Genomic DNA, 23,092 nt, shown 5'->3' on the forward strand with positions numbered 1-23,092 from the left:
CTCTCCTACTTGATGATTCATCTCGATATCTTCTTTTCCTCAGTAGTAGAAAGGCGTTGTTGAGATTTCTTTGCTTCTTGAACTGAGGACCCTGCATGCAGCTGATCTGACAGCGTTTGGGGGGCGATTCCGTGTTTCTTGGCTGATTTTCGTAAAGATAAATGGTTATCTATAATATCGAAGAGGGCATCAGCCATATTCTCCTCATTCCAGGCGTGGGAAGGCATTGTGGCTTGCTTGAGGTAGAAGATTGTTGAAGGAAAAGGATCATGGATATGAAGACAGGAAGGAATAGATATTAGCTTCCGGCATTGCCAGAATTGCGTCATAAGGCGTCCAGGCATAGATATAAGTATATCAATAGATTCGTTAATTAAAGGGCTATCTATCTATCAAAACAGTTTCTGAATAGCTTCAATATTGAGGAAATAATATGTAAGTGAGGATGTTGGTATTTGTATGGCGCTGTCGGAAATTAGCTGTCCGGCGGGTACGGGTGTCCGGCAAGGGGGGGTCAGACAGTAGGTCTGCACAGCTGCTCATTGATAGTCGCTTGATTATATACTGGCCCCCTTGGAAATGACAGACATTTCATGACGATGCCACTGCTGTTGCTGCAATCCTCTTCCGAGCCATCCTTCATCGCAGGATGTTGCTGCGTTTTGATTTGTGCTTGATAATCAGGTTAAAGCACCCCCGATCTGAGGCTGTATTTATAAGCTAGTGGAGAAGATTCCGAGATATTAAATTGAGGCACAGCTCTTGAGATTCTGCAAGGAATCCCTGTAAACCAGATTGTTGGCACTTCTCTCTTGGGAGGATTCCATGGCTGACAACATCTGCGGATGTTGTCCGCCGTCTCAAGATCTTAGACGGACTCTCGGCTAACTAGTCCTCGCCTGATGAAAGTATGTGCTATCGCGTCTCTGGTCTGAACAGCTGCCGAGGTCTGGGTCTGCGAATGGCCTGCTCCGAAGGCACCAAATTAATTACTACAAGAGCAGCCCCGCTATTATAACTTCCTGCAGGCAGAGCAATGACCTAGAGATTGAGGGAAATGACTACCTCGAATTTGTGGCGGTAACAACGGCTGGTCAGTTGCCCTGTACTCGGACTCAATTCATCCGCCTGCGGATGCAGCAAGCTTTGGTTATCGAATGCCTTTTTATAAGGCGTACGCTCCAGTCCAGGAGGACGGCTGTACTAGTCAACCTTGATCTCTCTCTCTCTCTCACTCTCTCTCTCTCACACACACACACACAAATGGTGCTGACATTGTCGATGTCGATTCCCATGTTGTAGGATATGAACCAGAGACATTCATTGAACCGGGTCTGAAGGCCTCGCACTGGATGGCACGCTCTCGTCCCCCCAGACATCCTTGGACTCCTGCTCCACAGCCCTCATGGCGGTAGCAACACCGTCTAGCTTTGCGATGACATCTAGCACGCCCTGGTTGACGCGCTGGAAATACCGATCGTTCGCCTTCCTCCTCTCCCTTGCTCGCCTGATATCGCTCTCCGTCTCCTCGTCTAGCTTGCGCCCAAGCTTCTCCGCACCGGTCCCCGCGCTCCCAGGACGTATGCTTGCTGTGCCGGTAGCAGCACTTCTCACGCCGCCGTCAGCCGTGGCCCCTGTGCCGTCTGTCCTCAGCTCTCCGCCGACCCCAGCGGTCCCCGTGGACGCCGAGGCGGCGGCAGTAGCAGCAGCAGCAGCAGCAGCAGACGACGCGGTCTCGATGGCCTCGTCGGCCTCGGATCGCGCCCAGGCCTGTGCGAGCTCGATCTGGGCGGCGCGCAGCTCGGCAAGCTTGCGGTCGTGGTCCGGGCCGAAGACACGCGTGCCGCCGCTGGCCGAGAGTTCAACCTCCTCGAGCGTCGCCTGCATCTCGGCCCACAGCGCATCGGTCCTATCCGTCGCGCGCGTCGACTCGCGGCGCGCGTACGGGGCTGGGCCCGTCTGCAGCGGTGGCAGGATGCCTCTGCGCGGGGCGGGAGCAGTGCCTGCTGATAACCCCGTCGTTGCTGTGGTCGTCGTTGTCGCCGTCCTCGATGCAACGCCTGCTCCTCCTCCTGTTGCTGATGCTGTTCCGCGATCCATTGGTTTCGAGAGCGCTGCGGCTAGAGGGTCGGGTGCGAGCAGGGCGGATGAATTTCGTGCGTGCAGTTGACCCTGACCTTGACCTTGACCTTGACCTTGGGACGAGGACACACCCGTGCTGACTGACCCCGGACCAGCAACGGCCGTAGATACTAGCGAAACATGTGAAGCTGCAGGTGAGGGATGCAGGAACAGAGCAGGGGGCGGATTCCTTTGTGGTCTAGGTCTTGCAGATTGGGTCTGCTGCTGCTGCTGCTGCTGGCGTGATTGAGACATCTTACCTCATCCCGCTACCAGGACCACGTAAGTAGCGAATGAGATGAGCTGATATGTTCTCTACCGTCTTCAGAGCGTTGCGCGTCCCGCTCCAGTTGCGTTCCGCGGCGACCTTCCCAAAGGCGGAAAAGAGACCTCGTTGGGGCTGGGGTCCTCTGATATGGCAAGTACAAGGCTGGTGAGATTAGTGTAGGAATCTGCGTCATCGACCATATTCTGGGTCCTCTTTGTGAGAAAATAATACGTTGGCTGTTTCAATGATGAGTTGGCTTCAAATGTCACAATTTTTATACGTCAGTAACGTTGCGAAGTTTGTCGACTTGGCTTTCACATCGCTTTGGTAAGGACGATGGTACGGTGACGTTGAAGGAAGCCGCACTGGCGTTCCGACAGGGAACAGGGGAAAAGGGGTTGCCCCGAGCAGCTACGCGCATCTGACTGATAAAGATTTGAGGGTTAGGGTAAGAACTGTCTCGCTTTTCCATAGCATTTATGCCCTTCAGACGCGCGGTCGTGCAAGTCGAACGCAGAGGGATTGTCTTGAGCCGAAATGGCTCGAGACAACTTCCAGTAGAATATTCATGTTGCATTTTAAGGGTCTGTTGCGAGGTTGCAGATCCTGAGAATCTGTCTGTATCGCTGCCCATTTGCAACAAAGTGCAATGGTCGGGAGGACGTTACGATTGCAAATGCTCGATTGAGTTCCGACGCCATACTTACTGAGTCAGCAAGGTCACGGGACCTGGGATGCACGGACCAGCCAGCTCTTCCCACACAACGCTAGCGCCAAGGGCAAACCCGCCTGGACGAATCTGCTCACTGTAGAGAATTTCTTGCGATTTCCTCGACGTCCACCATTCTCTCCACCCCACATCAACCTTCATTCAGCGATCAAGTCATAATCGGTGAGTACACGGTGCCCTCTCCTTTCCCCCTCCTCTCATCACAGCCCTCACGATCAATTACCCGATTCACGACGAATTCGACCGATCTCTGCCTCGTGCTGCCCGACAGACGACTTGTTATCGAGCAAAGCTCGCACGTCCTCGACAAATCGACCCACCACCAGCAGTACCAACGACAAGACTCAGACCACGAAATCCTTCTCAAAATCGCTCAAGAAAGCCCTCTACGAGACACACAAGACTAACCATCTGTTATTTTCTCCACCTATAGCAAGTCAAAATGGGAAAGGGCAAGCCTAGAGGACTTAACGCTGCGCGCAAGCTGCGCAACAACCGCCGCGAGCAGCGATGGGCCGATAACGGTTACAAGAAGCGTGCCCTGGGCACTGCCTTCAAGTCTTCGCCCTTCGGAGGTTCCTCCCACGCCAAGGGCATCGTCCTCGAGAAGGTCGGTGTCGAGGCCAAGCAGCCCAACTCCGCTATCCGGAAGTGCGTCCGTGTCCAGTTGATCAAGAACGGCAAGAAGGTCACTGCTTTCGGTACGAGACACCACCACCACCCCCCTCCTTGTTCCCAAGCACGTGTTAGGATGATGGTCTCCGTGCCTCTTTATGTGGTATCGAGAAAGATCCGATGACGCGGGAGGGAAAGGGGAGTAAATGGCGATATTGGGACGAATTGGCTGACATTCTGTTTCTTCTTTTCTTAGTCCCCAACGACGGTTGCCTGAACTTCGTGGACGAGAACGACGAGGTGCTCCTGGCTGGTTTCGGTCGCAAGGGCAAGGCCAAGGGTGATATTCCCGGTGTGCGATTCAAGGTCGTCAAGGTTTCCGGTGTCGGTCTGCTGGCTCTGTGGAAGGAGAAGAAGGAGAAGCCTCGCTCTTAGATGGTGTTACTGCTGCTCCGGGAATATCGGAAGTGGCGGGGAGAGGAGGACAAAAAGACAGCAAAGGAATGCTCTGGGTTTTTTCGGCGTCAATCAGTGCTTGCTCTCATCGGCATCTTCACACACAAATCAGGCATGGGGGGTTCTGATTTCTACTCGGTAGCCATGATCGACGAATAAACAGATCATTGCGCCATGAGCACAGAGAACAAGCGACGTGCGGATATACACACACTCCCGAGGCATTGAGGGGGTAGCGGCGAAACTGCGCCGAGAGGGGGGAGTAAGAGTGGTCGAGGATCGACCCGTCAAGGGCAATTCTGTCACATGCAATCTTTTGAATGAGATGATACAAGGTTAGATGATGGTACATTTTCGGTTTGCAAGACCGATGACTACTTCTCCTCGTGGTCCGTCTCCTCCGCCTTCTGTGTATACTTCAGAGCATAGTCCGCCGCCAATCCAGCACTGATGACCCCACCCGTCAGCCAGCACCCGTTGACAAACCACCACCAGCAATCCTTGACACTCTGCAGGTTGACCTTCCTGATCATGTACCCCAGCGTGGCGACCGCCCCTCCACAGCTGCCCACAAAGAAGGCCGGCCCAGCCCCCGCCGCAACCCCAGCAGCGGTCAGGAAGCCCACCTGCACAGCCGCCAGTCCCACCAATAGCCTCTTGGACTGGTCGTGCGCGAGCGCAATGCTCTTGATGCCGGCCTTGACATCGTCCCGCGCATCCATGTGCGCGTAGATGAAATCATACAGCACCGTCCACGCCACATTCGACCCATACAGACACGCCGCAGCCGTCAGCGCCGGCACGCTCGACAGCAGGTCCACGCCCAGCGCAGGGAACCCCATCATGGCGCCCCAGGAGAAGGTGAGCCCCAGGACGAACTGCGGGTAGTACGTGACGCGCTTCGCGAGCGGGTACGACGCCACGAAGAGGAGGCTCGGGGTGGCGTAGAAGAAGCACTCGAGCGGGAACTGCAGGAGCACGGTCAGGCCCGCGAGGAGCTGTGCGCCGGTGAAGACGAGGGCCTGGCGCGGGGTCACGGCGCCGCGCGCGATGGGGCGCAGGCGGGTCCGGCGGACGTGCGGGTCGAGATTGCGGTCCCAGAGGTCGTTGATCGTGCAGCCTGCGCCGCGCATGATGAGGGCGCCGGCGAAGAAGAGCATGGACGTGCCGAGCACGGTGAGGGGCGGCGTGATGGGGTTCGCGAGCGGCGCGGCGAGGAGGGTGGAGAAGAGGCATGGGAGGAAGAGGTAGTAGGTGCCCGTGGGCTTGTCGAGGCGGACAAGCTCGGCGTAGGGGACCCAGGAGCGTGGTAGATGCGCGAGGAGGCCGGTCTTGGGCGGTTCGTATGGGATGGGGGCTGGTGTTTGGCCTCCGTCCTCGAGACTTGTCGTTGTGTTTGCAGCTGAAGAGGTTGGTCTTGTACTTGTGGATGAGATGTAGGCTCTCAACACAGAACGAGTTTTGACAGCATCGGGGACGCTTCGCTCAACGTGAGGCCTCGACCTCGGTCTCGATATTATTGTTTGTTGACTATGGCATCTTGCGAGGTTGATGAGTGATCTGGTGCCAGATGAAACGAGGTAGGCAGGTGTTCTTGCTCGTAGTGCTGCACCTCTGGCGGCGAGTGCACTCATCGCTGCCGGTGAGGTCCTCTTCTGAACCCTCTGCAGGAGAATTAGCTTCACCAAACTCGAGAATCATCTCATGGTAACATCTAGATTGGGGGTTTCTCTGAAAATACAATATCCATTCATGACCTTTATCCATGCAGTTTCTCAAGTCGCATCTTGGGAGAGAACTAACTGATCAGGAGGGACTCTTACCTCAACTTGACGAGCTTTTCTAAATCTTGAGATACCTCAAGCACAATTAATCTCGACTTATGAGCATTTTGAAAGTCTGAGGTCATATGTTTGGGTTCCAGAATGAGGGAGCGGAAGCCACAATCTGTATTGCTAAAGGAAAAGTCAAAAGTTCAGAGGACTGAAGCCATCAGGGTTCGGGTTCTAGACCATGCTATGCTACCATGCACTATAGTAGCACCGCGTTACCTAGTTGTTTTGTTCTCCCCGCTCCAACCTGTCGACCTCTCACGAAGGAAATCGGTGGGGTTCTGCTCACGTCTCTTCGCGTTTGCTTCTCAGCAGCTCTGCGATATCATCTTCTGGGCTCCAGGATTCCTTTCTCGGTTAGGCATCAAGAGGGAAACGCGGGCCGATTATGTGTTGACCCGTGCCTCTGCTGGGCCGCGCCGCTTCTGGTCGCATACAGCACAGCGTCGTCCACCACAGAGAATGAGGCACTGGATGTGTTCTCCTGGCTTTCTGATCATATCAGATCAAGATGGCTCCTGCTACACATCCTCAGGCCAAATTCGATCCTATCCCTCCGAATCTGGACCTGCATGCCATCGTCGATCGAACGCCAAACTTCGAGTTCGCCCAGCGCATACCTGCCTCTAAGATCAGGAAGCTCGAGTTCGAGAAGCTCGTCTGGTACCAGGTCATCAAGCAGGGCAAACCTCTGGTCATCGAGGGCTGGCAGGGTAGACTCCCAAAGTCGCTCTTCAGTGCTCAGTGGCTGGAGGCAACCTACAACAAGAAACGTAGGCCTGCCTCCTTCAAGCGTGCCTCCTTTCTACCCTTGTTGCTCTTTTCATAGGATACTGACCGAGACCCCGTAGAGGAGGATGTCCGTGACATCAATGCTCAGATTGACATCCCCATGACCATTGGTCACTACTTGCGATCGATGCGACAACTTACCGAGCAGTGGACACCGCATAACTTCCGAGACGAGCGAAGACAAAGACTCTACCTGAAGGATATCGACTGCCCGCCAGAGTGGCATGACTATCTGCGGAAGATCATGCCGCCAGGTTTATTCTACTGGAACGAGAACATCGAGGATTATGGTGCCAATCAAGATGACCTTTTCGTGGAGGAGAGGACTGCCGCGCCGGCGGGTGATCTCATGAGCAGCCTGCCGCAAGACATGCGCGCCCAGAATCTGATGTGCTATATTGGGCACGAGGGCACATACACGCCAGCGCATCGCGAGATGTGTGCCTCTCTGGGACAGAACATCATGGTCGAGGCTTCAACTAACGAAAATGGGGAGAAGGAGGGCAGTTCCATATGGTTCATGACCGAAACGAAAGACCGTCAAGTTGTTCGCGAGTACTTCTTGTCCATGCTAGGCCACGATGTCGAGATCGAGAAACACTTTGCGCAGATCAATGCTTGGAAGAAAGCGACCTTCCCGGTCTACATCGTCGAACAGATGGTGGGCGATTTCATCCTCATTCCGCCTCTGGCACCCCACCAGGTCTGGAACAGAGGCACTCGAACCATGAAAGTTGCCTGGAACCGAACGACTGTGGAGACCTTGGATTTTGCCCTGCATGAGGCGCTCCCACGTGCGCGGCTCGTCTGCCGCGACGAGCAGTACAAGAATAAAGCCATCATCTATTTCTCACTAAAGAAGTACCACGAGATGCTGCAGAATGCCGCAGACCCTCAGATGACCTGGTTGATGGGCGACGAAGTTGGCAAGGATTCCGTGAGGCTCCTGCAGCTCAAGAAGGACTTCAGAAAGCTGCAGCAGCTCTTCACAGAGATCCTGGTGGATGAGATGTTCTCCTCCAGGGAGAAGAACGTCGAGATGATTCCATTTGACTCGTGCATCACCTGCTCTTATTGCCGGAGTAATATTTTCAACCGCTTCCTCACCTGTAAGCACTGCGTCCGAGATCTCATAGGAGGCGACCAAGATACCTACGATGTTTGCATGGAATGCTACGCCATGGGACGATCCTGCCTCTGCGTCTCCGGCCTGTCATTCTGCGAACAATGGGACTGGGCTGAGCTCATCGACAACTATGAGGCGTGGCGAAACATGGTCATCTACAACGATGGTTTTGTTGATTTGAACCTATCGCCGCCGCCTCTGGAGATTGCCAGGATGAAGATTGGCAGGAAGTCCTTGGCTCAGGTCTGCCAGGAGCAGCTGCGGATCAGACCATTTCATGATATCACAAAACCTGACAGGCCGCCTTCGCTGGAGCCGGAGGAGGAGGAGCCGGTGGTGGTGGATGAGCAAGGACATCCTAAGAAACGGAAGCGGAAGAAGAAGAAGGGTGATACGTACAAGTGTCACACTTGCATCCACAAGGATTACACCTACCGTCTGGCGTTCTGTACGAATCCTGGCTGTCATCAAGCCTATTGTTTTGGCGTCCTCTATCGGGCATTTGATATGATGCCACAAGAGGTACTGCAGGCGGAGCATTGGCACTGTCCCAAGTGCCGGGGAATTTGTAACTGTGGTCACTGCCGCAGGGCGGGGACCACAGTTCCCTACGAGCCCAAGAACACCTACATTGGTCACGACACGCGGGCTGTTGCTGATGACCGCAGCCAAGAAGTCCTTGTTGACTTCCGAGTACACAATCTCAATTGGCTGAAAGCAGCCGGTGACGAGAGCCGGAATCACAACAGCAAGAGGATCCAGCGTCTCCGCCAGCAGGCTGACGCCGAAAAGGAGAAGGACCAGGACGTTGTGGACGCTCTCGTAGATACCAATGCTGCTGATACTAATGATTTCGAGGACCGTGGCGAGATCGATGGCAACCTCAACGGCGATGACGCACATGGTCGCCAAGATCTGTTCACCCAGAATGGCGCCGCAGAAGCTGGTGGCCTGTTGGCGTTGCCCGACGCGGCGACCCTATTGTATCCTGAGACAGCCTATCCCGAACCACCTGGGCCGGAACGAAGGCTCGGAATGGGTTATTACGAGCAGGATGATTCTCCCGACAAGATCCTCTACAATTATTACGAGGAGCCCAATGGTGAGGACATGCTTGACGAGGAGGCCGAACTTGTCAAGAAAGCGCTACGCTTGGCGAAGCGTCGCGCTCGCCAGGAAGACGACAGTGACCCAGATTTCGTGGTTGGAAAATCACACAAGAAGAAGAAAGTGGATTACGCAAACAAGGCCAATACACTCCAGAATATGGATCCTGCACTCCTTGGTGGTGAGGATGTGACCATGGTGGATGCGCATGCAGAGCCTCAGCCGCAGGCACCTACCGAGGTTACAGCAAACGATGAACAGCAGGAAGAGCAACAGGGACCGGTGGACCTGGGGCGACCATTTGATCCTAACATTCCGACCTTGCGGTCGTCGAGGCCCACAGTGTCTTATGCCGAGATGGAGGGAGATATTGAGGAGTTCAATGAGACAGTGCCAAGCAAACCCAAGAGGCCCAAACAGCCCGAGGCCACGCCGACAGCAGCGAAAGCTAGTTCTGATCCTCTCGACCTAGCTGCCGAAGCATTTAGGGCGATCGCGAATGCGCCCAGCAACCAGAGTCCCCCCAGGGCATCCGCTCGCCGAAAGGGACGGCCGGGCAGACCACGCAAATCGGATGCAACCGCTTCTTCTACTCCACCAACAGGCTCAACCAAGAATCGCGGCCGACCTTCTCGGGCGTCCCTGGCCATGAGCTCGGCGCCCTTCACCGACGGGATGCCAGATTCTCCCCACGATGCCATGATCGGGGAGCTTGAGCAGGGGCTTGCCAAGGAGCTGGAAGATGGTAATTCCTCTGCTAGCCCCACGGCTGAGATGCTGAGGCCGAGGAGAAGAGGCCGTCCCCCAAAGAAGGCCGTGCAGGTGGCTGACAAGCCAACACCGATTACAACATCTCGCATCGATAAGGTGCCTGCGCCTGCGCCTGCTTCAAGTGAGAAGTTCTTATCCATGGCCGAGCGTATGGCGCTCCGTGGCAAGAAGATCAAGATCGGAAAGCGGAAGCAGGCAAAGGATGGAGGGAATGCGGTGGACAAACAGGCCAGCAGTGTGCAGGCTGGTCCCTCGAAAGTTGCGAACACCATTGTGCCGACCATCGAAAAGCCACAGGAGCCGACCGAGCCACAGGCCTCACCGGTACCGCCGCAGCTTCAGCAGCCTGGCAAACACCACACGGAAGAGCCCGTCACATCCCGGCCTACGAGCATCGTTCCGATGCCCAGGGTCTCTACCTTGGCATCTCCTCGGTCGAATGTTTCGAGCCCTGCACCCGTCACTGTCATCACGAGAGCGTCGGGCAGTGCTGCGATCGATAGAGAGCTGGCATCGAGGGACCCGTCTCCGGTCGTGCAGCCGCCCAAGCCGAAGGGCCCGACAATAGTAAGACTCGGAGACTCGGACGATGACGACGGCTTCAGCCTGTACAGCAGTTCACCCTCTAGTTCTGGGAATCAAGATGAGACCTCCGATAGGGACTCCAACGAGGACATGCCCGCTGAGACTATAACGAGGTCTGCCTTGCGAGGGAGGCCCGCCGTGAGAGGTAGAGGGGCCCGTGGCCGCGATCGTAGTCGTGGTCGGGGGCGGGGCAGGGGAAGGCCGGCTTGAAATGAAGGGGACGTGCACCTCGCCCGAGATGCATGATCGCAGTTCTCAAGCAGCCTTGGTTCGTCGTTATGAGAGTGCATCGCAGGTAGCGGCAACAGTCAAGCTAGAGGCGCGTATTGCTTGCACAGCCTTCTTTGTTGTACTAGTAATCAAGCAAATTTGATGTACCAATCTCTGTGATGGATGTGGCTTTTTAAAATGCTCCTTGATTTCTTCCTCTTTCTGTTATGCCTTGATCTGTCAAGACTCAGAAGCAAACAACAACCTTCCATCGAGACAAGAACGCCACATGCATATTTGCTTTCTCCGTAGTCCAACACTGCTTTCTGTATTCTCCATGAACTCAAACAGTTCCGATAAATAATCCGCAAAGCACCTACTACTCCTCTTTCCCCAAACTCTCCTCGTTTGCTGTTTTCTTCCTTGTTGATTATTATTCTCTCAGTCTGCCTCAAACGAGTCGCCCTGGCGGTCAGCGTCTCTTCGTACTCTTGTCTCACTCCACTTTACATAGGATCCTTGGTCGAGGTACCCTTGGCCGTCTGCTCTTCGGCATGCTTCTTGGTCCGCTCCTGCATCTGAGCAAAGTCCTCCTTGGGGGAGCGGTCCGCCTTGATGGCCTCCTCGCCGTCGGAGGCGAGCTCGGGCTTCCAGTGGCCCTTGCCGCTCTTTTGCTTGGCCAGGGAGTCTTGCTTGTGCTTGTCGTAATCTTTGGTCTCTGCTAGGGAGTAAGCAATTGATTGCCGAAGAGGGGGTGGGGAGAGGAGAAGGGAGGGAGGGGGTGTGACAAGTTGGTGAAAAGTGATGAGAAGGTGGGGTGGAAATGCGTGGGAGAATAAAGGTGCTGTTGCTTTCGTGATGAGACTCATGAGTTGACATACCACCCGCGGACTCCTTTAACTGGCGAGACGAGGACACAGCGAAGCCTCTCTGGAGAGTAGGCATTGTGGTGACGGCGGGCCGCAGAGCGCCAGCTGATCTGAGAAGAATTCTTGAGGCCATGGTTGCGATTGACGTAGTTGGGTGTCGAACTCGTGTAGCTAGGGAAGTCTTCTTGTTGGTGGTTGAAGAAACGGAGAAGGGAACAAGACACTCTTCTCGTGATCGTTTCCCTGGGTGTTGATTAATTGTCTAGAGGTTTGGTGGATGTTTGAACGAGGGAAAATTCTCACAGGTAGTTATTACTGGACAAAGGGAAGAGAGCTATGCTATGTAGCTCTTTCCATATCCTCGGTTGTGTCTCTCTCCCTCTGTCAAGGGGGGTTGCTGGGTAATGATGTCATACTTGCAAAGCTGCCTGTGATCTTACTTTTCAAGGCGCTCCTAGTGGTGGATGTGGATCTGTGGGGCAGATGGACTCTGGATGGAGTAAGTAATTACTTGAATACTACATACGTATTTTAAGTATATAACAAGAAATCATTATTGACAGACTCGTCATTCATCAACCTGTCAATGAATGCATGTTGGTAACATCCACTCCCTTGGGGTGAGATGGGAACTGCCTGGATTCAGTGGCCGCCCTGATCTGATCGCCCAGAGCCGCACAAGCAGATCTCAACTACATTCCATTGTTGCCTCACAAACTCCTCACCTTCTCCTGTGTCATGAGTGAGTAGTGACGTGCAAGACAATGTTGGATTGTCCTTTATTATTCCCATCAGCGACATCGGAAAGCTTACAGATCTTTTTCTGGCGAAAGCATTAGGGACCGGGGGCTGTCTCAAATGTTTTTCAAACAAATGTTGCCATCACTTCTATGCGATGGAAGGTCGTCTCAGAGAGTGCATACTATCACACTGCACACTTGCTGATCATGGATTAATTACTAGGCATGTCAAGCCAGGCAAGGCAAACAAACATTCCATTGTCAAAGTCTTCGATTTGATCATTAGCCATCCTGGCCCCGGATCTCCATACTAGCCCTTCTTCTTCTCCTCCTCCCTTCTGGGCTTCCTGTACTTGTCATCACCGCGCGCAAGCGGCTACGGTGCTTATGCGCTCAGTTGTCCTGGTGGCCCTCTACCATGACGACGCGGGTGTCGTCGCCATCCCAGCCATCCTCGCAAAGATCGTTGATCGGATGGGCGTGGTAGTGGCACTTGTTGCCATTGAAACCGGGCGGTGGTCCCATACCCATAGGCTGGTACAGGCGCAGGAAGGCGCCTCGCATCAGACCGACGGGCAGCATCTCCACCAGGGCCTCGTCCATCCAGTACGACCGGTTCTTGGCCGTCCACGCCAGCGTGTCGACGAGCAACTTGCGCATGTTGGTGTCGAACGGGGTGCGGGCCTCGAGACGCTCCAGCGACGCCCGGGTGAAGCCCATCTGGTGTCCGTTGCTGCGGTGGGCCTTGTACATGACGGTGGCGATGATGGCGTCCTCGAGAGCCTGGATGATGTACTTGTGGGAGAAGATGTAGAGGTCCAGCAGCTCCGACATGGGCATGTGCTCCAGGAAGGCCTTGGAGCACTCGGTGAAGCCCGACACACGCCCGTACGCCCAGCGGCAGAAGGTGTTGAACGCCTTGGGATCGTCCTCGGGCAGGGCGAGGAAGGACAAGCGCTGCTCAGCAAAGCCGTTGTTGAAGCAGACCCTGAAGAAAGGGGAGGTTGTCTCCTGGAGAATGTCCTTGTGGATAATGTATAGGATCTCATCAGGACCAACGGTGATGGTCACCATGTGGGTGCCAAGGTGGCTGCTGTGCTGGTTGTCAGTAAGTGATGTACAACGACATAATGCCAGCTGCTTGAGGTGTTGGTTATCCTTACGGGACGATGTCCTTCTCATCATCTTCATCTTGCCCAGCAGGCAGAAGCTCAGAGGCAGAGCCACTGTCCTGGACGTCACTCATGTTGTCGCTCATCTTGCTCGTCAAGCTTGTGGTTTGCAAATGGCAAAATTGTTGTGGGAGGCTACACTCGAAGCTGTCGTCGGAAAGTGTAAGAACAAGGTGTGGGAAGATGAAAGAACGCGTCAAGAGAGGTTGAGGGTTCGCGTTGTGGGATGGAGTAAGAAAAAACAACACAAGTTGTGGTTGTTGTGTGTGGAATAGTGGAGGAGCACAGCAACCTTGGAGTGTCAAGATAGAGTTGTCACTGAGATCGATACCTGTTGGCTGAGGGAGAGAGGACAGGCCGCCTTTTTTTCTGGCTGTTGGGTCTTAAGCAAAGGGAAATCTGGAAAGCATGCAACAATGCGTCCTCCTAGACCTTTCTTGCAGCATCATTCCAATCTCACCAGTCTCTACCTTTCAATGGACAGTGCCATAACTCGATGGACTCTACAATGCCAACCTCTACACATAGATTTATAATAGCTAAGCCTGTGATTTACTGAGCTTAGTATGTAAGGACTATGATCTGTCGTTCTGCTTGACTGTTGACGATTGTCGAGATGTATGTGCCCTATCTTTGGAACTTGGACTGCTTAACTAGTCTTCTATCCACTCACAACAGCACACTTACGTGGCTAATTCCCTCCATCTGGCTTCAGTATGTTCACCAAAAAGAACCACCAAATAGGCCTCTACTGCACGCCCACCTGGTGGTAGAAGAAAGAGGAGAGATGCTCCTAGAGGGAATGATCCAGACGTTCCAATGCTCAGCTGATTTGTGGAAACAGGTAGACCTCAAGTTCCTCACCCAAAGCCCAGCAGTATTCTGAAGCTTCATGCTTTGTCTACTATACTGAGAGCCCGCCACGACTATCACAATACGATCAACGACGCGAAAGATATTTGCGCAGAGGAGGGAGGTTTGATTATCCTTCTTCTTCATCACAGAGCACCTCAGACTATCACGAGACGATAATGGTCACAACGAAGTAGCGAAAGCGTCAAACAACGACGTCGACCGATCTGACCATACAGTCCAAACGACAGAGCGCTGCTGCATACTCGTGGATCAATCAACCCATCTGCTGGACCGGCCCCGTCGTCTCCATCTTCAATGTCACAAACAGATCATGACGCGCCCACCAACTCCGCAGGCGTTTTCCATATACGTACACGGGCAGACCCAACAAGCACAAAAAGATGGACGTCCCACCAAACACATACATGATCTGTTCTGGTCCCTTGGCAGCAACCCAGTCATTCGCAAAGTTCGACAGCCCATAAAACATAAAGTTCTGTAGAGGGGATTGTCAGTGACGGCCAAAAACACTTAGAACGGGGAGATCTGGCACAGCGAGAGAGAGGACTGCAGCCCCCTTCTTATAATTCCGGCGCGCACCTTGAAGAACATGTTCATGATAAACATCTCGTTGCTCTGGCTCCGAAATGCATCGAGGGCATACGAGAGGGTCGAAAAGATACCGATGAGCACTCCGACCATCATTACGCCCTGCAGGAACGCACACAGCTCGGCAGCGGCGCCGATTTCCATGGCGTAGCCGAACAGAAACATTCCTAGTCCGCACATGATCATCGCAAATAACATGAAGACGAGACGAAATTCGGGCTCACTGCGAGGATGGTGTATTAGACCGGAGTAAATCAGAAGAGTGAGAGACAGACAGAGGTCGTGAACCAAAAGCCGAGGAGAAGAAGAAGAAGAAGAAGCAGAAGAAGTAAAAAACGAAGACTCACTATACACCCGAGTTTTTCTTGGCCATCCACTTCACAACAGGATCGCTCCCCCAGCCAACAATAATCGACCCTATCATGCCGCCGATGAACGGCCCCGCACCGATATAGCCGACCTGCGCAGGGCCAAAGTTCCAAGGTGGTCCCGAGAAGACGCCGGACAAGATGATGGCCGAGCCTACGTACCAGCTGTTGAGCAGGCCTGACGTGATGATTGCGTAGCAGGCAGCAGGGTTCAGCAGCGTGAGCAGTGGGCCCAGGAGAAACTTGAAGGTATTGTCCCTGGAATACACGCCTGTGAAGACGGCAAGAGACTCGACGAATATCTTCTTCTTGGGTGGTGGAGGTGGAGGAAGAGCGACCTCCCTCGGTGCGGCTGCTGCTTTTTCATCATCGCCATCATGATGCACAACCGCTGCGACATCATCTTCCTTCTCCCTCCCTGGATGGGCCGTACCGACTGGCGGTGGTGCTGTCGCTGTAGTGTCACCCTTGTCAAGGTCCACATCGTACCTCGTCTCACGAACATACGTCGTCTCCGGACAAAACAAGAACATGGCCACGAACTGAAGCACCAAGAAAATCTGAAACAGGTGGAACAGCCACAACCAGCCCAGGTCGGCAAAGACCTGCCCGCAGATGATGGACGCCAGGCTCGAGGCCGAGTTGAGCACAAAGTTGATGAGCGAGACGCGCAGGCCGCGCTGGTGCACAAAGTACATGTCGCCCACCGTGGCCACGATCAGGCTCTCAAAGGCGCTCGTCGAGAAGCCCTGGATGATGCGGGCCGCGAGCAGGTAGCGGTAGCTGATCTGTGCCTCGCCCACCGCGGTGCCGACGATGTCCAGGAGCGTCGACACGAGGAAGACGGGTCGCTTTCCGTACTTCCTGCTGAAGGCGCAGACGAAGGGGCCGATGCAGCCGGCCGCCAGGAGGTTGTAGCCTGAGACGAGCACGACCGAGGTGAGCGGGCGGTTGAGGGTCGTGGCGATGGCAGAGTAGGATGCGTTGAGCAGTGGTCCCTAATTGCACGATCATGAATGCTGTGTGAGTAAATAACCTTTTCTCTCTTGAGAACTTCCTGCGCTTGACGATTGATGTCAAGTATTTCTTTTCTTGTTTCGTTTCTTTGAAAGAAGAAGAAGAAGAAGAAGTAAGAAATCATGGATGGTAATCACATTTGTGCCAGCGTTCAGCATAGCCCCCAGACATAAGATGGCCGTGATCAGTTCTTTTCTCCACATGGGCCAGTTGAGGGGATCGTTTGGATCGTCCGATGGCTGAGGTGCCAGGACGATGTGGGAGTCTTTTCCCTTGCCATGCTTTAAGCCCTCAACTGCTGCGGCATCCTCGCTGCGTGCAGTTTCATCGTCCAGGAAAACTGTTCCTGGAACATGCACAAGACTGCTGTGGTCTAATAGTCATCCAATATCATTAGTGGTTGTCAGCTCCCACGCGGTTGTGGAGTGGATTATTTGAACTGTGCTGTCTTACCTTCTAGTACCCCGAACCCCATGTCGATAGATTGAATTCAATATTATGATCTTTGTTTGGCAGGCAGTATAAATACTGAAGAAACGCAAGTCTGCTGTTGAGTTGGTCCACGGATTAGGCCGGCCATATTTGTACATGTTCTGGGTTTCGTTGCTCATCTTTCCCCACCGCGCCCTCGCTATTACTTCCCCGCATATTTGGATCTGACGGCATTATATTGGCTTGGGTCATATAGATATTCCCCCATAGGGAGTGCGGATGAATCCATGTCTCTTTCAGCCGGATCTCCAAGACCACAAGCGTCTTGGGCTTTCTTCATAAGCTCGGGACTGATCTGACTCCCGTGGCCAGTACTCTTTAAGTAGGGCCCTGGAAAGTGAGATCGCATTGTCAGATGCTCAATTTTGAGTTTTAAGATATATATATGTGAGAGTCCACGCCTCTCATGAGCTAATGGCTCAGGTTGGACGTGCCCTAGTTTTCGGACCATGAAATACGTAGCTACACCAGTAGTAACACCAGTAGTAAGTCCTGAACCAGTGGTTTGCACATTCAGTATGAAATCCTTTGAAGCGTTGCAAGACTGGCCATGATATATTGTGATCAAGCTTTACTACTTCTCTGGACCTAGAAATTGACACTTGCAGTCAATCTACGTTGCATGAGCAGCTCGAGGTGACCAGGCTGGGAGGAAACACGAGCGGGTCCTCGACGTTGAAATCAGCCAGAGGACGCCAAATTTCCCAATCGATTTGGGAAACGACGGAAAAGGGCTCGAGAGACGTTGAATGAATGCAGGTACTGAGACAGGCTTCCTGGGTTGCTGCGTGTGGTCCCAGAGTCCACAGCTGACTCAGGATGAGGCGGGTATGGACGATAGATACAGGTGGTTGTCGTTTATAACCAGTGTTCAAGCAGATATCTGCGCAGGCCACAACTGGTATGAGCCCTAGTCTGTCCGATCAACAGCAACCAGACAAAGTAGCTCAGTTCAACCGCTTTGACTACCTCTGGTCTCTCTATCGGATTCACTGGTTGCAAAGGCCCTACCTAGACCAGTCGTTGAACACAGTTGTTAGAAATAGTACACTGGTAGGAGACTTGGCATTAAGACATGGACAGGATTGATGAAAAAGTAGGCTTTATTAAGCCTCTGTTGTTCGATTCTGCTCTCAAGACTCGGACAATACTTGAGCACGCGCTCTCCAGTCCGGGTATAGCACCCCAATGAACACCCCCGAACGCTCCAGCCAGACCAAAATGCATCAGTTGCCCTCTTCTTCAAGACATATAAAGCCAGGATGTTTCCGCGCCCCTTTCAACAATGCATTTCGTTTCAGAAAAACCCTGACATAGCGAGAGAGAGAGGAGAAACCTCGACAGGAGAGATAAGCCGGCAAATTATGGGATAAAGCGCAGCCCATGTTACATGAAGAAGAAAAAAAAGGAGAGAACAAAAAAATGAGATGTGTACGACCCAAGAAAATGAACCAACTCCACCAGATCCGTTTGCCCGCCCAAGCCACTGCCCGGTTCGTAGATTTGCAATGACGCATAGTCCGCCATGTTCTTCGCCATCCCGCCTGAACGCTTCAGGTCTTGTTGTTTCCATAAGCCCATATAAGCATGAAAAAACACCACCCTTTCCCTCCAACTTGTTGATACACAAAGAAACTCCGCTTGTGACGACTGCCGCAACCCGTAGAATGTTTTGCTCTAAATGCTGCAAGCAGATCTTTTTTTTTTTTTTCCTCGTCCGAGACTCGAAGGACCCAAGGTAGACCGTTTTATCATGCGAAAAATCGCCGCTTGCCGTTCCGAATGTGGGAAAAAAGGTTTGTCCAACTCCGCCGTAGTAAAAAAAAAAAACACCGATTCCAATGAACAAAGTCGTCGAGAATGCAGATCCAAGTGGGGAAAAACGCCCAATCCAAAAAAATCCAAACAGCTTATCTTTTCAAGTCGTAGCACCGATCCTGCGTTGTCGTATTACAAGCAGCAATAAGTATAAAAATTGTATATCCGCGAAATCCAAGGCGTCACCAGGAGCGTCAACTCCATGCCTCGGCGGGTAAAACACAAGTTTTGGAAAGTTCTTTGTACAGGTTTGGGTGGAAAAGCGCTGGCCGACAGTCAAGTCGGCGCAAAAAGGCGCTCCATGCCTGCCATGGGAGAATTGAATATTGAATGCCTGCTTGTTGAAGGTTGGTCGGTGCTCGCCAAGATGAACAGCTGCCTGGAAAGAGTACTGGGCGTGATGTACCCACAGTCCTCGACGCCTCGGTGGTGCGACGACGGGCGGGACAAAGCTATCCCCACCTTGAGAAGGCAGGGAAAGAGCGGCGTCCCGCTGTCTACCACCTGTGGCGAAGGCTCTGCTGCATCCGGACCGAGGGCGAGACCGATTGTGGTGGGCTTGGCATGGTTAGACCTTGACCATTGGCAGGGTTGATGATGGGGATGGCGTTGCGGGTGCGAGTGGCGGCAGGTTGATGAAGCTTCAGGGAGGAGTGAGGAGACTGGTAGGATGGCATGAAGGCAGGCGAGTTCGAATTGAGTTGATAAGTAGTGGCGACCACCTGAGGTTGTTGGGTAGGAGAGCCGGCTGGGGAGTTGCTGGCAAGGGAGGATCGCTCAGAGCTGCTGCTGTAAGCCAACTTCAGGTGGAACACTTTGTCAGCTCACGAAGCCCTCTCTCTCAGGTGCATAGTCAAGTTTGGGTTGAGGGAGGGCAAAGTCCAGGCGGCTTGGTCGGCCAGCACGAATCCTCGGTTTGGAGAGATTGGGGGGGGGGGGTGGTTAAAGGGAGACTTACGTCACTCTCGGTGATGAGGCCAGGCACAAAGTCGAGGTCGTCGTCCAGGTCGAAACTCCGACCGAGCTCATAGGTCCGGCGGAAGCTCGAGACGGATGGCGACTCGGTAGGCAGTTCCTTCATGCTCCGCACACCTCGAAACTGCTTGTGTGTTTGGTTTTGCGATACCGACAGCCTCGGCTGCCGGCGGTTCCGACCACCATGGTGACCTGAGGCGGTAGCCTGTGTGGGATGTTGTTGGTGCGTGTTGTAGTGATAGTATTGCGACATGATTGCTGATGGTTAATGGACGTGTCCTCTGTTCTCGCTTTGGGTGCTCCAATTTGCTTGGGTGTATGGCGGGGAGGTTTTTAATGACGGTCTACTGTACGCCGGATCTGTGCGGTATTAAATACGAAGTCGGAAGACCGAGGTCAAGATATGAATTTCGGTAGGTGTGTTGGTGAAACGTGTAGCGAAGGGACGATTGGATTGGTTGAGAGACGATTTGATTTTTGGTGGTTGTCGTTGTTGGTGAAAGTAGTAAGGGGAGTGATTTGTGATGGGAAAACTGGACGATGAGAGAGAGATAGGCGAGAGAGTCAAGATCGTATGGGGTCGAGGTGATTGATGAAGGGTTAGGCAGGTATATTGTAACGAGAGGGTGGTCGAAACGTATAGGGTTCGGAATAGGTAGATAGAAGTAGAAGAGAGAAGGGGGGGAGCGAGTGGCAGGTCTTGGAGAGTGACTGAATCCTGCTCGCGGCCTGGGGGTCGGGATGGGCGAATCTTCTCGTTGGACGAGGGACAGGACTGGGGGACTAAGGGCGACCTAAGGGGTGGGTCGTCATGGCTCTCTTGACCAGGGGTTGGTCCGGGATGGCCTGGGACGGTTCCAGGGTTACCTAGGAGCAACCAGGGTCTCAGACAGGGGTGAGGCCAGGATGGGCTTAGGATGGCCACGCATGCAGGACGCAGCGAAGGAAGGCAGGAGAGGCAAAGACACTAGGGAGAGCGGTGCTACCGTGCACGTCGGACTGTGTCTGCAAGGTGTGTTGACACAGTAGCAATATCCAACAAAAGCACGGACTGATGCCCGTCCGAATGCAGTCGAGATATGGAGACCTCCACCTTTTCTCTGTCCATAGAACCAATCAGAGACCAATCCATTGGCGATCACCATGAGAATGAGGTGTCGAATTTGGGTTCTCTACAGGAAGTGCTCCACTCCCGCTCACTATAGTGTCAGTACTGTGTGTATCTTTTTTGCAGCAGAGCCTGACCACCTTCATCTCCTTTTCATTGGACATAGCAGACACTTGCTGGGGCTGGATTTGGTCAAGCTCGATTTTCTCTCTCTGTCCCTGGAATGCCACCACAGTCCGCACAGCTCTATGAGACTGTACTCCAAAAAGCTTGACCCGCTAGGCCCCAACGTGCCTCCTCAACAAGTTCGCTGCCCGAGATGGCCCGCGAGCCCCGGCGAGCTCTCTGTCGAACATTCAGGAAAAGGTGATTGTTCTTGTCATCAAGGACTCGGCTACACAACGCATGACTTACGATACCCGCACAACATGTTCCAATCCTCAGGTCCAGTTGACCATACCCCAGTCAAGGTGGGAGACGACACATGAGATGACTGCCGTCAGTGCAATCAATTGCAGACTTGACAGTGTTACAAGATGGCATCATGGCCTAGGGTTGGGAGGGCTTGCCCCAGGAGAGGGGAGACCAGAGGAGGCCCTAAGGACGGGAGAGGGTACATGATCTCAGCTTTCTGCTGCTGAGGAGATTGGAGACCGCTTAGGGGGACACTAAGCTCAAACGCTCACCCCGTCCTCGTCCACAGTCGCCAGGCTTGGCGGTCCAGGGCAGGCGAGAGGCTGTGAGCAGGCCCCTCGACTCGCTGAAACTCAACCCGCCCGGGGGTCAACAACCCCCATGGCCCTTGGGCCCTGTCGAAGGTCTGAAGCATCATCTGCCACCCGCGCCTAGGTCCTCCCCGGCTCCGACCAAGGCCCAGCCCATTCTTACTTCGCCACCCATTTCCCCACATGGTCAGCGATAGCACACAGTGCTTGCTTGATCCTCTAGGACCTGCAGCATCACCACACAACCTTGGGCTACTCTGGTGCAGTGGTCGGCGCTGCAGGCGAGGAAGGAGGGGGGTGGGGTGTGGGTGCCCTCGCATGAATGGCTGTGCAATAGTGGCCATTCATCAAGCGCAGATCCGCCCAAGAGGGGCATTAAGCGTCAAGACATCGCATCGGCCAGCCTTGGTGGCGAACCTCGACCACAGGCCCAGTCATGACTGGCTGGCGCTGCCCACCCCTCCCAAAAAAACGTTCCTTTTTTCTCTCTCCTCGCTGAGCCGACCCTCGTTCTTTGTGTCACCTGTTCCCTACACCAGGTGCAAAACGTGGCGGCTGGCATTGGTAACCGTGCACCGGGGCTGCTGGCTTTGTTGATGCTCAACTCGACCTAGAGTACAGTGTGGGATCTTCCCAATCTTTAATGCTCTCGCTGTGTACTCGCACGGCTTGTTAAAGAGATGGAGCAAAAAGGGCGATTCGTCTCCCCTCCCCCATCGGATCTCGGGGGGTACCACTGGCGCCTCCGGGGGCTATGTTTTCCTTTGACAGATCTATTCACAGAGGAGAGGAGGGGGGCTTGGCTTACACACCCTGTTATGAATGCAGTTAAAAAAATTGCCCCCCCCCCCCTTCCATCTCCCAACTCTGACGTTGCGCGGGACCACCATCACCTCATAGGCCGCTGCCTCTAGGCGGAACCCAAACGTGACTATGGCACCACCACAACCAGAGGCCGCAGATGTTGAAAGGTGGGAGGGAGAGCAACCAGATCAAGCGATTGTCTCTGATGACCGTTGCATGGGCTTGCGCCATCTGATCAGGATCAATGTGCAGCCGCCTCGTGCACCCCGTCCGTGCATGAAAGATGGCTGAGGGCCGGAACCTACTACTGTGTACTATGTAGTATCTGCAAAAGGTGGGAGGAAGCATGTCCTTCGCGTGCACCGGTTTGGAGGGTTGCACACAGCCAGTGGGCATAGATCGATGGGTGGTGGGAGCGGTGCCCACGAAGGGCCCAGGCCTAGGGTGGGTGTGCAACCGGCATTAGTTGGCGCTATGCCACTGCTAAGGAACAAGGACACCTTCCAAATAAGCGCCCACACGGCGCCCTCGAGGATTGGAATTCGTGCGTAGCGTTCCGACCACTATCGGGGAGGTAGTGAGGTTGTTTGCTGGCTTCTGCTACTGCTTACGGCAGGGCTTGCAAAACAACGATGGGTGAGATGACGGAAGAGGGCAAGTTCAATGTATGCCTCTCTCTCACTCTCTCGCTGTATCTGTCTGTCAGGCGGCGCTTTTGACCTCCCACTCGCCTGAAAAGCTGCCGGCGCTGAGGCAAACTGGACAATTCGGTACAACTCTTGTCCTGTACTGAGGATGCCACGAGGTATCAAGCTACAGTATGCCCTGACTTGACTGCCAGACAGACATGGAGTAACGCTGCAAGACATGGTCGCAACATCTCGAGACAACCACCTGGTATGACGAAAACACGCCCGGATTGGTTAA

General features: G+C 53.8%; 8 protein-coding genes across 8 annotated transcripts; 2 read left to right on the top strand and 6 right to left on the bottom strand.

The window, feature by feature from the left end:
* Positions 1-1,341: 1,341 nt before the first annotated feature.
* On the bottom strand, positions 1,342-2,316 carry M406DRAFT_18578 (uncharacterized protein; the record flags this gene model as incomplete). Its single annotated transcript, XM_040915428.1, has 2 exons — positions 1,342-2,024; positions 2,196-2,316. Coding segments are annotated over 2 exons (804 nt in total), but the record flags the coding sequence as incomplete, so codon positions are not given.
* Positions 2,317-3,222: 906 nt separating this feature from the next.
* Positions 3,223-4,564, top strand: M406DRAFT_356319 (40S ribosomal protein S23-like protein). The gene is made up of 3 exons (XM_040923409.1): positions 3,223-3,281; positions 3,553-3,820; positions 3,991-4,564. Exons 2-3 carry the CDS (start codon positions 3,562-3,564, stop codon positions 4,167-4,169), a joined length of 438 nt encoding a protein of 145 aa, XP_040777353.1. The 5' UTR covers positions 3,223-3,281; positions 3,553-3,561; the 3' UTR covers positions 4,170-4,564.
* M406DRAFT_60781 (uncharacterized protein) lies at positions 4,565-5,661 on the bottom strand (the record flags this gene model as incomplete). Its single annotated transcript, XM_040924701.1, has 2 exons — positions 4,565-5,455; positions 5,647-5,661. The coding sequence occupies 2 exons, from the start codon at positions 5,659-5,661 to the stop codon at positions 4,565-4,567; spliced, it is 906 nt and encodes a 301-aa protein (XP_040777354.1).
* Positions 5,662-6,533: 872 nt separating this feature from the next.
* Positions 6,534-10,782, top strand: M406DRAFT_290849 (uncharacterized protein; the record flags this gene model as incomplete). Its single annotated transcript, XM_040918928.1, has 3 exons — positions 6,534-6,795; positions 6,874-10,065; positions 10,186-10,782. The coding sequence occupies 3 exons, from the start codon at positions 6,534-6,536 to the stop codon at positions 10,611-10,613; spliced, it is 3,882 nt and encodes a 1,293-aa protein (XP_040777355.1). The 3' UTR covers positions 10,614-10,782.
* A 337-nt stretch (positions 10,783-11,119) lies between these two features.
* On the bottom strand, positions 11,120-11,615 carry M406DRAFT_256078 (uncharacterized protein; the record flags this gene model as incomplete). The annotated part of the gene is made up of 2 exons (XM_040917075.1): positions 11,120-11,331; positions 11,498-11,615. The coding sequence occupies 2 exons, from the start codon at positions 11,613-11,615 to the stop codon at positions 11,120-11,122; spliced, it is 330 nt and encodes a 109-aa protein (XP_040777356.1).
* A 1,000-nt stretch (positions 11,616-12,615) lies between these two features.
* On the bottom strand, positions 12,616-13,468 carry M406DRAFT_68743 (uncharacterized protein; the record flags this gene model as incomplete). The annotated part of the gene is made up of 2 exons (XM_040925194.1): positions 12,616-13,315; positions 13,386-13,468. 2 exons carry the CDS (start codon positions 13,466-13,468, stop codon positions 12,616-12,618), a joined length of 783 nt encoding a protein of 260 aa, XP_040777357.1.
* Positions 13,469-14,355: 887 nt separating this feature from the next.
* Positions 14,356-16,718, bottom strand: M406DRAFT_346324 (MFS general substrate transporter; the record flags this gene model as incomplete). The annotated part of the gene is made up of 5 exons (XM_040922177.1): positions 14,356-14,745; positions 14,850-15,081; positions 15,206-16,224; positions 16,381-16,616; positions 16,697-16,718. 5 exons carry the CDS (start codon positions 16,716-16,718, stop codon positions 14,524-14,526), a joined length of 1,731 nt encoding a protein of 576 aa, XP_040777358.1. The 3' UTR covers positions 14,356-14,523.
* A 2,332-nt stretch (positions 16,719-19,050) lies between these two features.
* Positions 19,051-20,126, bottom strand: M406DRAFT_346325 (uncharacterized protein; the record flags this gene model as incomplete). The annotated part of the gene is made up of 2 exons (XM_040922178.1): positions 19,512-20,126; positions 19,051-19,353 (listed from the first exon to the last, which is right to left on the bottom strand). Exons 1-2 carry the CDS (start codon positions 19,779-19,781, stop codon positions 19,051-19,053), a joined length of 573 nt encoding a protein of 190 aa, XP_040777359.1. The 5' UTR covers positions 19,782-20,126.
* Positions 20,127-23,092: the final 2,966 nt, after the last annotated feature.

This window comes from Cryphonectria parasitica (assembly GCF_011745365.1).
Source record: "Cryphonectria parasitica EP155 unplaced genomic scaffold M406scaffold_4, whole genome shotgun sequence".
NCBI classification, from domain to species: Eukaryota; Fungi; Ascomycota; class Sordariomycetes; order Diaporthales; family Cryphonectriaceae; genus Cryphonectria; species Cryphonectria parasitica.

Excerpts from the sequence above, each read along its gene's own strand:
- M406DRAFT_356319 (XM_040923409.1), top strand. The coding sequence starts at position 3,562 with ATGGGAAAGGGCAAGCCTAGAGGACTTAACGCTGCGCGCAAGCTGCGC. Across the intron at positions 3,821-3,990 it reads CAAGAAGGTCACTGCTTTCG|TCCCCAACGACGGTTGCCTG; the intron begins GTACGAGACACC and ends TTCTTTTCTTAG.